At 35.4% G+C, this 17,720-nt stretch overlaps 2 protein-coding genes across 4 annotated transcripts in view; one reads left to right on the top strand and one right to left on the bottom strand.

The window, feature by feature from the left end:
* Positions 1–221: 221 nt before the first annotated feature.
* On the top strand, positions 222–9,035 carry rdh12 (retinol dehydrogenase 12). The gene is made up of 7 exons (XM_056470720.1): positions 222–366; positions 2,918–3,036; positions 3,143–3,298; positions 3,393–3,497; positions 5,371–5,580; positions 5,662–5,851; positions 8,170–9,035. The coding sequence occupies exons 1-7, from the start codon at positions 287–289 to the stop codon at positions 8,270–8,272; spliced, it is 963 nt and encodes a 320-aa protein (XP_056326695.1). The 5' UTR covers positions 222–286; the 3' UTR covers positions 8,273–9,035.
* Positions 9,036–9,042: 7 nt separating this feature from the next.
* zfyve26 (zinc finger, FYVE domain containing 26) overlaps positions 9,043–17,720 on the bottom strand; it is a 43,408-nt gene continuing 34,730 nt past the window's right edge. For all 3 annotated transcript variants that reach the window (XM_056470715.1, XM_056470716.1, XM_056470717.1), the window contains exons 35-41: positions 16,153–16,350; positions 15,872–16,068; positions 14,721–14,880; positions 11,831–11,890; positions 11,566–11,748; positions 10,735–10,785; positions 9,043–10,635 (exon numbers count right to left, since the gene is read on the bottom strand). In XM_056470715.1, the coding sequence (XP_056326690.1) occupies positions 10,444–10,635; positions 10,735–10,785; positions 11,566–11,748; positions 11,831–11,890; positions 14,721–14,880; positions 15,872–16,068; positions 16,153–16,350 (1,041 nt within the window). In that variant the 3' untranslated portion in view covers positions 9,043–10,443. The remainder of the gene's footprint in view (positions 10,636–10,734; positions 10,786–11,565; positions 11,749–11,830; positions 11,891–14,720; positions 14,881–15,871; positions 16,069–16,152; positions 16,351–17,720) is intronic.

Below are 17,720 nucleotides of genomic sequence, written 5' to 3'. Positions count from 1 at the left end.
GATTAATAATTAAAATCAGGCTTAATACGTGTAAATAAAACAGCATATAGATTATTTAAAATATAATATTTAACATGGCAGAGTTAAATATTATAAATAAAATATTTACAATCATTTCAGCAACACATTAATGACCATCCAGAACATATGTTTGTGCAGACAATGAAAACTACAATCCCATCATTCTTCGGGAACACAGCTGTAGATGTGAGTGGGAGGCTGCTGAACACATTCGGACGGACAGAGACAGACTGGAGTACAGTACAGTTACAGCAGCAGCCGTTTCATGATGCTCGCGCTCGTGGCGTTCGCGGCGGGTTTAGGGCTCGTCGCGCTGATTTTAAGGCTGCTTTCTCCTCAGATCAGGTAAGCCAATCTGTCATTTATAGCATGTGAGATATGAAAATGACATTATGATATGATGAATGACCATGCAAGCAATGCATTCAATCTGTGGTGAAACGAGCACAGTGGGATGAAAACATGATGTAAAAGACTAAAGCAGAAACCTCAGCCACCACTGAAGCGTACAGCCCCGTGCAGGCTCTTGTATTGGTATTAAACGATCACATCTGAACTCGAATTTGTACGTAAAGTATATCCAAAAAGGATTTTATTATTTGGATGTAAAATGCGTTGGATATTGATTAAGGTTGTCCCGTTGCGGACCCGCCTCCACTTGACATGATGTGCTCCAGAAATCGACTAATAGAATGACAGTATGGGCGGAGTCGCCCCGCCCCCTCTGCTAACCGCGCTTTTTCATTGGCTCTGGTGGATTGGTGATCGCTTTCTGCGTGGGACGAGTGTGTTGACAGGCATGCTGGATGGATGAACGCTTATAATCTTTTTTTTTTCTTTATTAATAGGTAATAACAGAGAGGGTACCATCACTTAAAAGGCTCTGCAGACAAAGACGGAGAATATCTAATGATATATTTTACGGAAAAATATTGCAAAACCAGACTAAATATGATTTGTCTTCATCTTTTGTTGTGTTTCTAAATACAAGTTAAATTCCTCCAGAAAATGTTGGAAAGGAGGCTTAATTGTTATATAGAACAAAAAAATCCACAGATTATTTAATTACAACACTGTTACCCACTACACATGCTCTGTGACAGCTGAAATATATATATTTAAATCTCAAGATTTTTCATTCATTTTCCTTTAGGCTTAGTCTCTTTATTCATCAGGGGTCGCCACAATGGAATGAACCGCCAACTTATCCAGCATATGCTTTACACAGCTGATGCTCTTCCAGCAGCAACCCAGTGCTGGGAAACATCCACAAACTCTCACATTCACACACACAGACACATTACAGACAATTTAGTTTATTCAATTCACCTAGCGCATGTCTTTGGACTGTGGGGGAAACCGGAGCACCCGGAGGAAACCCACACCAACACGGGGAGAACATGCAAACTCCACACCGAAATGCCAATTGACCCAGCCGGGGCTTGAACCAGCGACCTTCATTCTGTGAGGCGACAGTGCTAACCACTGCGCCACCGTGTCACCATCAGTCAATCAATCCATTTTTTTAATGACCAATATTCAGTTGTAATTAATTAATATATTAATTAATTAATGTGTAATTATTTTATACATGGTAATTGCATTATGGGTATCTGAAAGTGTTTTTAAAGATGCCAGTTATATTAGAGATGCTAAACACCTGTGTTCATCTAAGGTAACTAAGGTTAATGAGAGGGTTAAGATTAGTGAACACCTGCATCTGCCAAAAAGTATCAATGCATATGAGTTAGCTATATTCCACCAATACAATAAGCGGTCGGGATGATCCATTAGATAATGGATGCTGGTGTTTAGGAAAGATACAAGAAAAAGGCCAATTAGAGCATTTGGGAGTCATCCGAGAAAAAGGTCAAGTTAGGCTGTTGGGGAATCATTGGTTTGGTCAAATGGAAACTCATGAGGAAACAGGTATAAAACATAATCTGCAAGCAGACCAGGGCCCCATTTCAGAAAGCAGGTTAAGTGAAAACTCAGAGTATGTTAACTCTGAAATCAGAGAAACTCTGGGTTTTCCATTTGCCAGGTTTGTCAAACTCAAGAAAGCAGGGTAAGTAAAGTCTGAAAGAGAGTTATCTTGTACTTGGAGTCAGTTACCGTGATAACTTACTCTGAAACCTAGTCAGGAGCAGGTTTTATCCTCTGAACTCAGAGTTTCTGTCGGTCTCCTCCCCTTTTTTAAAGATGAAGCAGTATTTCTCACCTTAGCCTTAATCATTCATTGCCTAAATTTCAGTCTCACAAAGAACAAAGTTACGAGAATGGCTTGTCCTTTTTAATAAATAACTAGCTTAAATTCACTGATCTTCAACAGAGACATGTGCTGTAACTAGATTAATGGGGTTATTACTCGTTCTCAAAACTATTTTTAGTTCTGCTTACATTCTGAATATCATATCAACCTCCACTTGATAAATAAAAAAATCAGACACTCAAGTGCACTTTTAAATCTATTAAAAACTCAATTTTAAACATTTTATCTTCAATCAACGTGTGTAAAAGTGGAAACCTTAAATTAAACATTTCCACTGAACATTAAGTTAAGGTTATATGCATTCTCGTTTTGTCAAATGTCGTGGCATGCACGCTTAACTCTGAATTAGTCTACTCAGACTTGATTGACCTAACTCAGATCTGCTGTTCCGAAACCAAAAACTCTTGAGTTTTTAATCTCTCCGTAAGTCAAGTTCAAGTTTAAACCCCGAGTTGGTTAGACCTCCTTACTAAAACAGGCCCCAGGAGAGAGATGATGGTTGGGATGCTGGGTGACTGTTGTCTCTTGCTTTGTTGAATTCAATAAAGCTTCTTCTAATACTTGTAACTCTGCATTGTGAGCGTCTTTAGAAATATGCTGACAGACTCCACAACATTTACACAGGAAATACGCTGCAGGAGGATTATGTCGATCCACAGCGCGGTTAGATGGAAAAGTTGCATTGGTCACAGGAGCAAACTCAGGAATCGGGAAAGAGACAGCTTTGGATTTGGCTTCTCGAGGTCAGTCCAAGTGAATCCTGAACAACTTGTATTTTCCAGAAATGACTACCTGAATCTGTAAAGCGGTTGTAAATGAAGATTGGTGGTCTCGCTGTTGTTCTTCCAGGAGCTCGAGTGATTCTGGCATGTCGGGATATGGAGAAGGCGGAGGAGGTGGCGGCAGAGATCCGCACGAGAGTGGGAGGAGCTAAAGTGGAGGTGCGGGAGCTGGACCTGGCGGACTGCTGCTCCATCAGGGCCTTCGCGCAGAGATTCCTCAGAGGTGCTGACTTATGTCCACCAGAAAAAGCAAAATGTTGGTAACCCTCTGATATTTGAGTTTATTTACAGTTAATTCATTTTTTTTCTTCATTCAGAGGTGGATCACCTGCACATCCTCATCAATAATGCTGGTGTTATGATGTGTCCTTATATGAAAACTGCTGATGGGTTTGAGATGCAGATCGGGGTCAATCATCTTGGTGAGTTTTAATAATATTTGTATTTATTTGTATTAAGTAGCAAACTGGAACATGATTTTTTAAATATATAATTAAAGGTGGTAGTTCACCCAAAACTAAAAACTCTGTCATAATTTACTGTCTTTTCACTTTTTTCAGGAGTTTTTTTTCTTCTGTTGAACACAAAAGAAGATATTGTGAAGAGGCTGGAAACCTGTAACCATTGACTTACATAGTGTTTGCTTTTCCTACTATGAATGTCAATGATTTCAGCAATATCATCTTTTGTGTACAACATACAAAACAAACTTATAAAGGTTTGGAACCACTTGTTATACAAGTGTAAATTAGTATTTTGGGTGAGCTATCCCAATAAGAAACATTTGCTGTATAAAAAAAATGGCCATAACACTGCTAGTCTCGTGTCGACTTATTTCCAGGCGGGCTGATGAAGATTGCTGCACACTCAACTCTCAGAAATCCTGTATACACTGTAAAAAATGCAGGGTTCTACACAATTCATTCATGTTGTCCCAACACAAATTGATTAAGTTAACTTAACACTTTTAACAAATGTATGTGGATTGAACAAAAGAATTAGGTTGTCTCAATGAAATCTCAAGAATTGTGTTGTTTCCGCTTATTTTGAATAAGTAGTTTGAACGAGCAAAAAAAAAAATTTTTTGAGTGCATTTAAACCAATCAGAGGATGACGGCAAAAGTATTTCCAGAAAAGTGTGCCATATGCATCAAACATTTAACCAAAGGTCCATGGCCTGTGGTTGCCGTGATGTCTGAAGCTGAGACTACAACACCACCAACATTAATTATTTTTATTTAATGTTTTTAGCATGGTATTAATAAGATATTTAGAGAAATATTAAAGTTCACAGTTTCAGAATTGACCTAAGATGGATGCTTCCAGTGTTGTTGATAATTAAACTAAAAAAAAAAAAAAAAAACGATCAAAAATATATTTTGTTTACTGAAATAAAGCCAAAGTAGAATTGACTATGACAAGTATTAAAACTAGAAATATAAAAAATATAAAAATATATAATAATATAAAAAAATTAGTTATTAATTAGATTTTTTATTTATGTAACCCACCGGTCCTACTGCATCCAACCTAAGCTGGGATCAAACCAGCAATTCTTTGTATGGAAGAGTCAGTTGCTCTAACAAGGAGGCTAAAGACCATGACCTCTAGCGTCTGTTGCTAGAGCACCTTTAGAGGTCAGAGGATTGAGGTTTACCTGAATAGCACTTCACTAGCTGGCCTTCAAATAGGAGATTGGTCACCGACATCATTAGGAATAGAAAGATTCTACATTTAAACTCAAATGAGTTATTAAAAATATACAGTTAATGTCAAAATTATTAGACCTCCTGTGATTTATTTTTTTCTTTTTCAAATATTTCCCAAAGAACGTTTTCACAGTATTTCCTATAATATTTTTTCTTCTACAGAAGGTCTTTTTTGTTTTATTTTGGCTAGAATAAAAGCCTTTTTTAACCATTTTAGGGTCAATATTATTAGCCCTCTTAAACATTTTTTGATTGTCTACAGAAGAAACCATCATTATACAATGACTTGCCCAATTAACCTAGTTAAGTCTTTAAATGTCACTTTAAGCTGAATACTAGTATCTGGCAAAGGTAATAGAAATCAATTATTAGAAATGGGTTATTAAAACTATGATGTTTAAAAATGGGTTTAAAGAAATTGGGGGAAAATATACAGGGGGCTAATAATTCTGACTTAAACTGTATATTATCAAATTATCAAAATTAAAATAAAAACTAGCATTACATGAGCACATTTTAGCTTTTAAAAAATGTGGCAAAAATATTGTAAATAATACCAGAATGATGATGCTTTCTTTTCATCCAGGTCACTACCTGCTGACGTATCTCCTCATTGGTCTGCTGAAGCGCAGCGCTCCTTCACGAATCGTGGTCGTTTCCTCCCTGGCACATAACTTCGGCTGGATTCGATTCCACGACCTGCACAGTCAGGGCAGCTACAACAGCGGACTTGCCTACTGCCAGAGCAAACTCGCTAATGTGCTTTTCACTCGTGAGCTGGCGCGCAGACTCCAGGGTAACTCAAATAATGATCTGACATGAATAACTGAAATGATACCTGAAGAAAAAGTGAGTTTGACTTGTATGTGATGATCAGGGTCGAATGTGACTGTGAACTCTGTGCATCCTGGGACGGTGAGGTCAGAGCTGGTGCGTCATTCTACGCTGATGTCCCTGCTGTTCGCTTTCTTCTCGATGTTCCTGAAATCCCCGAAAGAAGGAGCTCAGACCTCCATCTACTGCGCCGTCGCTGAGGAGCTCCAGTCAATCTCAGGCAAACATTTTAGGTAAGTCAAACTGCAGAACGCTTGTCATTGTAGAGACTCATTTTTAACATATCCTGGACATTTGAAAAACTGTATGAGCAAGGGTGCGGTTATTAAAACAGTAGTTCTCAACTTTTACATAGTAAATAATGCATAGAATATAAAATGGACCCTTTTCACATGTCCAGGTTTCACAGTAGCGGAGGTCATCATAGTTGCATTACCTTAGAGCGCAGTGAATGGGAGAGTACAACAATATTTTACAATCCTATTTGCTCAAATACTGAAAGAAAAGCTCCACGATGGTGTTATCAAGACTTTCAGAAAAAGGAAAAAAAAAATTGTGTGAGACTTATAACGGCAGCCAGAAGAGAGAACATCAAATTTAGAGAACAACGTCAAATACATATAATGTTCATACATCTTTAAAAAATCATAATATAAAAAAGTTCAAGGATTTAGATGCTGATAACCATTAAATACGTCATAACAGTCTTGTGAAAGGGGTTCATAGAGTGCGTCCGAATTCACATACTTCCATACTATATAGTACGCTAAAAACAGTATGCGAGCTGAGTAGTAGGTTCGAAAAAACCACTTGTTATACAAGTGTGAGAAGAACAGTATGTGAGAAGTACCATACTGTATAGAACGTACTTTTTTTAACAATCGAGTAGTAAATTTGAATTTAAATGCAGTAACTACTGAGTACTAGTCTTTTATTTGAAGTAGTAGTAGTCTTTTATTTTGAAGTAGTAGTGGTCTTTTATTTTGAAAAAACCCACCGAAAGTAGAAAGTGGACTGTTAGTGTCAGAAGATATAAAAACTGTTTTAATATAAATATATATAATAGAGAAATGATCAGAAAGTGTTAAATGTAGAAGTCTAGCCTAAATTAAATTGTTTTTATATTTGTATTGATGATGAGCCATCACATTATGGTCAACTACTTAACCTATAGGACCTCCTTAAACCCAAATTGCAGCCAACAGCAATTCGCTGAATCAGCGAGAATCTGGTTCCTCAATTTCAGCAGCAAGGCTTCCAGTTACTACACATTTTGTGGTAATGGTGATGTAACGCAAACCCACTTTTCCCAAGTTGAACCACAAATGTTCAGTTGGGTTAATGTCAAGTAAATTTGAAGGCCAAACCAGCACTTCGTAACTTTGCCAAGTACGGTGCAGTCCTGGATTAACACCCATGTTGATCCTGCAACATCATTTTTGTTTGAAAATATACTCCATACCTATTCCCTACCCTTAAACCCAACCATAACTGTAAATTATTACCAAAATCAGAATGGAATAATAGTTGGATAACAATCATGTAGTGCATAAACCTAACAGTAAGTCTAAACTTAACGTAAACAGTAAACGTATCCCTAATTCTGATTGGCTGATTGGAATGTTGTTCCAAGATCAACATAGATGTTAATCCAGGATCATGTCCTACTTGGATAAATCAGGTTGGCAGCCAAACCATAAGCAGAAACTAAGCTGCATGTTCCTCAAACAACTCTTTGACCATTCTGGCAGTCTGATATGTTGAATGATCCTGTTGCCATGAGTGGGTATGCTTCGTCTGGAATAATATACAGATACCTGAAAGCAGTTATGGATTTTGTTTTTGTGATAAGGGGCCTAAAATGTCCCAACATGCTCAGCCATTGACGTGAGGCCCATACACAAAAGACTGCAATAAACAATACACAGTGACACATTAACCTGGTCACCACTGTTGTAGCGGCTTGTGATTTGTTGCACTGTGGCCCTGAAGTCACTGTGAACATTACACTGCAGGTTCCACTGCACTGTTATCACAATTTTCTTTAATCAAACTCTTACCAATCAGCACCTTTTCCCATTCTGACAGGAATACTTTACTGACTAAAAGCCTGCTCTCTGATAAGGTTGCCAGGCATACTTTTTTTTAGCCGTGGGGTTTTCATAATAGAATGGTCATCACTGAATTTCTGAATTAAATATTCTGAGCTCTCTTTCCCATCTTGTTTTATAAAAAATTATTATTATTATCATTTCATTATTATTATTATTATGAAACAAAATAAGTAAAAAATTATTTTGAGAATTTTTTTTATAAAGAATTTTGGCCATTTTGATAATTTTACTTGTTACATGTTCAAAAACAATGAAAATGGAAACTATTGTATCAAGGCAAGTTATAATTTGAACCGCTGGGCCAACAGAAAACTCCTCAGCAATCCTCAAGCCCTGCATTATTTAATAAAGATATTGTCCTATACTGTAGCTGTTAAATGATTTATGGTTTCTTTGGTATTGGGACACAGTTGACGCTCTCGGTCTCTCCCACACAGTGACTGCGCTCCTGCTTTTGTGGCCCCTCAGGGACGGAGCGAGGAAACGGCGCGCAAACTGTGGGATGTAAGCTGTGAATTATTAGGCATCGAGTGGGACTGAAACATTCATTTGACCTGCTTCATTTCTCCATGCTTAATTTTCAGCGATCATTCTTCTCATGTCTTTAGTTGGATATTTGTTTGGTTTTTGTTTTTCTATTGGCTTTCAGTTGCACAACCTACAATTATCTTCTATCATGCCCGTGTGACAAGCAAGTTTTGAGTTGGTTTTACTCTGGAACTTTCTGTAAGGCATTTTAAAACGTGTTTAATTGTGTTGGTATTTTGAACGCTGCTTTAATTCTCATCTCAGTATTCTCACATGAAGCTGCATATTGAAATCTTTTATACAGATGTGCTTTTGACTACTGTGGTACATTCATAACCAGAGATGAATATTTAAATATATACAGTGACAAAACGAAATGTGTCATTTTTGTATTTGTTTTTACTTTATTTGCTAAATAATACAAATACACCAGGAAATAATATTAACAACTCAAAGTAATATTACCAGTCATTATTAAAATAATATAAGTTTTAAAAATGAAACATTATTCTAAAAAAAACTGACCTCATTTATTTAGTTAGATAAGTCAGTATTTTTGTATAGACAAATGTAATTTAATAACTGTTTTTAATTATTATCTCCCTTCAGTGCACATTTGCTCTCATTTGTCACTCTAATTGAATGAATTAAATACAGTCTCTTTGGCAAAGTCTCTGTAACAGTCGCATACAATGTAATATGTGCATAGGCCCTGCGAGCAGATTTATTTTATGTCTTTTTCTATTCTCGAAATAAAATAATACAAGAAACAAAAGTACTTTAAAGGGATTTTTTCCATTCAAGAATGAACATTGTCATCACGTAATCACCCTTGTGCAGATACATACTGTATATGCATACAATTATGGAGGAAAAAAAGATAATTTCAGAATTCTCTGTTTCTCTTGCTTTACAATGTACGGATTTGTTTATTCTATAGCAATCTGATCACTTTACAAATTTAAAGTATAAAATTTAAGACATTTTATGAAAATTAAAAACATTTTTTTGTCCCAGAAAGTAACAAGAAGTGTTTTTGGCTCTAAAAAAATCAGTGTTATTCCACCAAATATTGATTTCTTAACTCTATTAGTATTGCGCTGTCTAAAAATGAATTTAAACATGTCTGAAAATATGCCGCCGTTTATGTCACTTTATTCATGAAAAATGCTTTAGAGAAATTCAGTGGTCTCTTCATTTCTCCACAGCTCTAAATACATTTTCCCTCATACTGTGAATTCATTTTTCTTCAATGACGTCTGCCTTTTAATAATCTTCTTCCCAAAAATAATTGTCTTTGTACAGGTTTTATATGACATGGAGATGAATAACTGATGACAAGGCCTTTCATTTTTGTGTGAACAATACATTTAACATGTTCCTAAAACAGAGGGAACCCCGTCCCTTTTTAAAGTGATTTACTTTACACAACATTTACACAAACGCTCAGATTTAACTTTATACAACAAATTACATGAGGGTCAGAGAGTTTCATCTAATTGACACACACACAACATGCACACAGTGGTCATAATCCGACTGTAGGGTCAACCACATAAGCAATATTCCACTGATACAGTAATTTTCAAATTGCCGTGTTATACGTAGAGTCCCTTTTTTACAGTATTTATGATTAGAGCTCACTCATCATAATGCCTTTGATCACACCTTCTGAATTCCCTTTTAATACTGTTGTAGTCCAACCACATCCAAATGAGGACCAAAGTAAAGATTATTTCCTAATTTTCAGTGACACCATTGTAAACTTACCTTGAACTCAAACAGATATTAATACGACGGCGACTTTGTTCCATTAGGATGGGATTTAGACACAGTGATCATTTTTTCTGACATATGATGAGAAAACTAAGTCTGAGGTAGGAGAAAGAGCTCAGTCAAACACTGATGTAGCACTGAATTCGGTTTTTTTCTCTGATAGAGAAGATAGTTTTGTTTCTAGTATGGTACAATAGATTGAAAGACCATTTAATCAAACCTTCATCAGATTATTTTTTCTCTTTCTGTGAGCTTGACTAGTTCTGAATTAAAGCTACGATGTGAATAAATATGATGTTACAAAAGTGGCACAACGGTGATTGATATCCTGGCCCATAATCTGATTCTGGCCAATCAGAGCAGAGCAAGACACTTCATTGACCAATCAGAATCAGGGTTGATAGTGGTTATCTTTGTCGTGACGATGGCTCTTGATGCTCTGAGAGCCACTGGCGGCAGATGTCATGCATGACAGAGTCACCTGAGCTCTCGGCGGCTCGCATCACTTCCTGAATCAGTGGAGCTGCTTTCACGAGTTCTAGCTTCACCGCCAGGAGATATGCAGCCCGCAGCTTAGAGCACTGCAGATACGCCTTTATCTACACAGAAAGAGGAAGGGAAGAAAGGAGGGAGAATGAGAGTCAGAAAGAGAAAAAGACACTTACAAAAGAAAAAGAGAATAAAAAATGAAACCTCACCTTGTTTTCTGGATTCTTACACTCTAGAATCAGAGTCTCGAGTTCTTTAGCCTAAGCAAATGAAAATAAAGATGTAAATCTGGAAATTAGGCAATAAAAATCATCCATTATAATAATCCATCTGTAATAATTATTATTTATAACACATTATATAAATAAATCCTATATTATAATGTATATATGTACAGCTTGTTTAATGTATACATGTGAATGGCGGAAGAAAGTAGTTCCTTGTACAAAAGGGTTTAAGACTCTCTGTGTCTGTGATTTTCTTTTTTATATACATGATTATCCTGTCTAACTGTTGTATAAACGCAATATCACACGCGTAGTAGTGCAATATGGCTGTATATCTGCACTGCCAGGGCAATAAGGCACTCAGCCTGCAGCCTCGAGCAAATGCACACCTCTCAGCAGTGCCAATATACAGCCATATCGCAGCCATATCGCACTGCTATGAGTGTGATATTGCTGATAGATATACAGTTTTGCGTATATATTAACTAAAATAATAGTAATAAATTAATATATAATTTGTAATATATAATTTGTATTTTAACTTATACATTTAATTCTATATAGTGCAGATATTATACAAATACATAATTACACAAAAGTGCCTTTTACAAAAAAGCACACACACACACACACACACACACACACACACCATATTTAAATATATAAAACCCACACGCATTACATAATCACTGTTAAATCTATAACGCACATAAGCATATACTTCTTTGATGAAATATTTACAAATGTAATTATCATTGAATTCATTAATAATAGTGTGTGATTAGCCTAGAGATCATTATGTTGATGACTCACATCAGCAGGGCTCTTATCAGCCACAGACACACAGCTGAGCACAATGGCGTCACAGTCGTGTTTGGAGGCCGTCCCAGACTCTCCAACACATTTGAGCAGCTGCCGCACTGAGGAATACTGCCGCTGCCGTACCAACCGCTGACCCACCCGGATGTAGACCGCCAGAGCCTCCAGCTGAAAGTCCTGCAGCAGAACAAAGACAACAGCAGTCAGAGTCATGTCTGAATGACACCAGGGCTTTATGTGGAGTGCCAGAACGGCTCACCTGTATAACTCGATATGCAATGCCGAAACCTTCCTCGATGTTCTTGCCTCCCAGCATCACCTGCACAAAATGAGGCCCACAATTGTTTATGGTGTGTTTCAATCTGATTTCATCTATAGCAACACTACAAGGTCAAAGCATTTTGATTTTATGCTGTTCAGAATTTTAGTCAGTAATTTTGTTATGATCTGAACAAGCTATTTTAGATAGGAAACATTAAAACTAATAGCAAAAGAAATTCTGTTTCAAATGTGGTCACAGCTTTCACAAAAAAAATTAAGTAGCACAACTGATATATCTAAGGCAGTGTTTCTCAACCACGTTCCTGGAGGACGACCAACTCTGCACATTTACCATGTCTCCCTAACCAAATACACCCGATTCAGATCATCGGCTCATTAGAAGACTGAAAAGAACCTATAATAGGCATGTCAGACAAAGGAGACATCTAAAACATGTAGTGTTGGTGGTCCTCTAGGAACGTGGCTGAGAAACACTGCTCTAAAGCTTAACATCAGCAAAGATCATTTAAAATGATTCATGTGGACCGAAGACTAGTGTAAAATATATCACAATAGAAAACGCTTGTTTTAAATACTGTACTAATATTTTCACAGTATTGATGTTTTTACTATCAAGACAAAAAAAAATCTCTCTATTTATGTGTGTGTGTGAGTATATAAACCCCAAACCTTTGACAAGCAACAAGCAAACTTAACTGGATCGTATTGCATTTGTGTAAACAGCAAAACATCTAAACTGAGTGACTTTCAAACTTTGTTCACAATCTGATGCATTCTACAGGGTTTCTGCAGGTTTCATCAAGTCAAATTTAAGACTTTTTAAGAGCATTATAAATGAGAGTTTAGATTTATACGAGGCTAAATACAAAGGATTTTTGGTAATGGCCCGGTTGGACCAATGGAATGGGAAAAAACCAAATGTACTTATTTCTTAACCACATATTTTATAATATTTTATAATATTTTAGTCAAAACAAGACAACTCTAGTTGTACAGACTTTTTTTTTTCAACATAATGTTTGTTTTTAATAACAAGTTTAACATTGTTTAATGTATATTTATTATGGACAAAAGTATGTGAAAAAAAAAAAAAATTGGTTTGCTTTTGGTCCAAATGAATTGAGTATAACTTCTATTCAACCTAATGCATTTCTTTTATAAAACCTTAAGTTTCATGCCTATATATAAATATTATGTCCACTAAAACTTTCTTCTGTAAATAGTTTTTGTGTAAATGAAAGTTCATGTTAAGGGATATATTGCTGTTATTATCATGAAGAATTGTTCAATTGTTTTTAGTTTTCTTTTCCTGATTAGGGAATTTAATTAAGAGTATTTGCTGTAAAATGTAAAATGCAAAACAGCTGTTGTGAAATAAATATCTCTTTGCAATAAAAAACTATATATATATATATAAATTTAGATAGGTTGTTGGTGATTGGATGGGTGTTGGCCCGATTAGGTAACATTACTTCGCCAACTTTAAAAATTAAGACCTGTTTAAAATGATTAAGTCCTACAACACAATATTTCTGTGAATATAAGACTTTAGGGCCTAAAATTTTGTTTTTGACATCTTAGACATTTAAGACTTTTTAAGACCCAGCAGACACACTGGTTATATATCAGAATACAGAATAAAACCTTTTTTTTTCGTCTTCAAGTCATGCGGTGTGAATACAGCATTAGAGGACTGCAAAAACATGCAGTTCAAACATTATGATCATTTGTCAGTATTGCGTTAATTGTGAATCACACACACATACCCCAGAATGAGCACTGAACACACACTCTTGCATTTAAAACAAGCAACCATCTCAAAATGAAATCTGTGCAAGGCATTCAAGGAAATACTTACAGTTAAACACTTACAAACAAAAGCACAAACAATACAGACCAGGAAAAAACAAAAACAAAATGTAGTGATTTACTTAAAACATCAGTTCAGATACAGTTTCCACCATTTGAATAGATATGCATTATCGTATAAATAATGAATTGTTTTAATTGCAACCTACAAAATTAAGATTCAATCATTTTTGCTACTATTCTTAAGGATATAGGATGTTTGATCATGTAAAGCAATGGTCTCAAACTCAATTGCTGGAGAGCCACAGCTCTGCACAGTTTAGCTTCAATTACCTCCAGCTCACGCCTGCTTAATAGTCTCTAGTAGTCTTGAACAGCTTGATTGGTTGGATCAGCTGTGTTTGATTAGGTTTAGAGCAAAACAGAGCTGTGGCCCTCCAGGAATCTAGTTTGAGACCTATGATGTGAAGCATCATGTAAAAGTGACATACAGTTGAAGTCAGAATTATTAGTCCACCTTTGAATTTTTTTTCTTTTTTTTAATATTTTCTTAATGATGTTTAACAGAGCAAGGACATTTTCACAGTATGTCTGATAATATTTTTTCTTCTGGAGAAAGTCCAGAAGAAAATTATTTGTTTTATTTCGACTAGAATAAAAGCAGGTATTAATTATTTAAAAACCATTTTAAGATCATAATTATTAGCCCCTTTAAGCTATATATTTTTTTGATAGTCTACAGAACAAACCATCATTATACAATAACTTGCCTAATTAACCTCTCCTGCCTAGTTAACCTAATTAACCTAGTTAAGCCTTTAAATGTCACTTTAAGCTTTATAGAAGTGTCTTGAAAAAAGATCTAGTCAAATATTATTTACTGGTCATCACAGCAAAGATAAAAGAAATCAGTTATTAGAAATGAGTTATTAAAAAATAAACAGGGGGGCTAATAATTCAGGGGGGCTAATAATTCTGACTTCAACTGTATTTTGCAATGTTTGTTGCTTTTTTGGTGCTCCTTTCGAAACGGAGCATGTTTTTTTCTTCTAGCTCACCTTGCAAGCCACGTCCACCTTCATGGGGCTGTTTCCAAACAGAGTGGGCGGAGCACTATTTCCTGTGTAGGCGGAGCCCACAGCTGTTTTAGACGGAGAGCTTTCACAGCGGTGTAAGAATCGTGTCACTTCCAGCTGCAGCTCGATTGTATGAATGTGTCTGCAACAAACATCTTCAGTCATCAATACTTATGCAAGCTGATATTCTGATCAGATTTTTAAAACTGCATGATTCTTAATAACTACTCTTCATTTGTATAGAATCATTAATAGGGGATGTATAATTTTCAATGGAGAAAAAGACACTAAATTACCTTAACATTTAAAATGCTTTTTGTTAATCTCTTTTCTTCTTAACCCATTTTTCTGTTGTCCTGCTCCCCCAAATCCCATGGAACTAATGATTACTTCTTCATTTTACGTTTCAAAAGCACTGCATCCTTCTCATGAGCATTTTATCATTTTTGTCTTTTCAGTTACATCCCAATTTAAGCTATTTTTACCTGCAAGTGAACCACCTTAAAGGGATAGTTCACTCAAAAATGAACATTTCCTCACCATTTAGACACACTTGAGTGGTTACAAATATTTATGAATTTCTTTCAGCACAAAACAAGGTGTTCTGAAGAATTGACATGCATAGTATGAACAAAAATACTATGAAAGTCAACGGCTACTTTTTTCCAGCATTCTTAAGTATATTTTCCTTAATGTTGAACCGAAGGCAGAGAATGAGTAAATGATCATAATTTGATAATATATAGGTTTTAATGAAATTATTAATGCATATGAATTTTAAATAAATTATTAAAATGAGAATTAATAATTGCGGACATCTGAAAATAAAGTTTTCACATCCAGTCCTCTTTACTAAATATATATTAATACAATTATTAGTAGTTTTTTATATTTATGTAGTTTGGAATTTATCAGATGTACTATGTAAGCAGTAAATAATATGATCAGATTATCGACTTGCAGGATATTTATGCTTGCACATATTTTTAAAACATTTTATACATACTTTTTTTTTTTACATATATTATACTTATGTAAACACTTTGAGAGCACCAGCACTGCTGGGAAGGCATTTCAATGGTTTTTTTTTAAATCAAAAACACCAATTCTCAATAGCAGAAAATCAGTGGCACCTGGAGACATCAGTGGAGCTCATTTTCTTCCTGAAAGAGGAGCTGTGAGATTTCCTGCGGCTCTGTTGCTCCTGTAGGTAAGTCCTCAGGTGCTCTTTGGCCCGGATCAGCCAGCGCTGCTGTTCTCCCAGCTGCAGATATGACTGAGCACCATGAGAAAAGAAGCGGATGCACGTCATCGCGGCACGAATGTGGTCCTATAAAGAGATTGAAAAAAGAAAAGTATAGCAGCAAGCTGATGCAGACATAACAGAAAGAATAAGTGTGCTGTTTTAAAGTACCATCATGAACTGCTGGAGTTGGTACAGAGAGTGGTAGTGTCCCCTGCGCTGCAGTAGCTGACAGGCTGAAAGCAGATATCGGCCCCAGGTCTCCAGTGTGGGGTCTAGAGTTTCCAGCAGACCTTGTAAAGCACCCAAACGTCCACGTTCAAGACAGGGCTGAAAGATGCCCTCCAGAAACACATCATCCGAACAGCTCTAAAAACACACAGAGACGAAGAGAGGGAATATTTAGACATATATTTCGTATTAACTGACACTTTTATATAAAGCAACAGGAAAGAAAGAAAAAACATTTCCAAAGGTCCAATGACATGAATATAGGCATGGGCCGGTATAAGATTCTGATGGTATGATAAACCTTGGATAAAAATATCATGGTATCACGGTATTGTGATTACTGCTCTAAAATATATTCTTTTTAAATGTCTACTACTATTTGTCTAAACACTACTATTTTTTTCCGTTTGAACACAATATATTTTATTTTTTGAAAGATTTAAAATATTTTGGAGCAGTAAACATGTCAGGTTTTATAATTCAAATGAATCATTGACTCCTGCTGTATTCATTAGTTTTAAAAACACAGATTTCTTTACAATTTAAAAAGCCATCATTGGATGGATATCTTTTCTGCTGGAGATACTGTTGTCCTAAAAAAAACAACAAAAAAAGTAAATAAAAAAATCTTACACATACCTTAAGGACGGTATTATAGAAAATTTTGGCAGTTTTAAAACCTTGACTTTTCCAAACCGTGGTATACCTTGAAAACGGTTATCATCCCATGCCTACATGCAAAATGAAAAAATGCCATGCTAATCTGACCTACTGACAAGCAATTAAACAAGTAGTCCCTTCATCATATTTTCTCTATATTAAAACATGCTAAGATAGAGATTACATACACAATGCTGTTTAAAAGTTTTGGGTCAGCTATAACCCGGAAATGGTATTAAGAAGACCCACCAACTAAAGATGAATGGGCCAAATAATAGCAGAAGTTGAGGAAATGGAAAAAAATGACACATGCACTTCGATTACAAAAAAAGATCTTTGAAAATGGAGTAAATGGCTGGCTTTCTCCACAACAACAATTTAATTATCTATAATTTAACATTTACATAATTCTAGAGGTTATGCATTATTGAGAGAATATTTTTGCCAAACTTTTATTTTAGATTTAATTAATTAAATTTTTTTTGATGAGTTTAATTTAATATTTTTATGCATGTACTGTATGTATGTATATATTTATGAATGTGTGGAATGGATGTATTTGTGTATATATACACGTTTGTGTGTGTGTGTGTGTGTGTATATATATATATATATATATATTTTTTTTTTTTTTTTTTTTTTTTTTTTTAATTGTTATTATGTTTGTTTTGTTCCCACTGGTTGTATGTTCCTAAAAATCTATTTTTAAAAAATTGGGTCAGAAAATATTGTGTGTTTTTGAAAAAAAAAGTGTCTTTGTTTATATCAATTCTGAGTATACATCTTACAATAAGATCTGAACTGCAGTATCTGCAGATCGTGATTGTTTTTCTCATAATTGTCACTTT

Source organism: Danio aesculapii, chromosome 13 (genome assembly GCF_903798145.1).
Source record: "Danio aesculapii chromosome 13, fDanAes4.1, whole genome shotgun sequence".
NCBI classification, from domain to species: Eukaryota; Metazoa; Chordata; class Actinopteri; order Cypriniformes; family Danionidae; genus Danio; species Danio aesculapii.
Note: the sequence above shows the minus strand (reverse complement) of the source record. Positions and strands in the feature narration are given on the sequence as shown.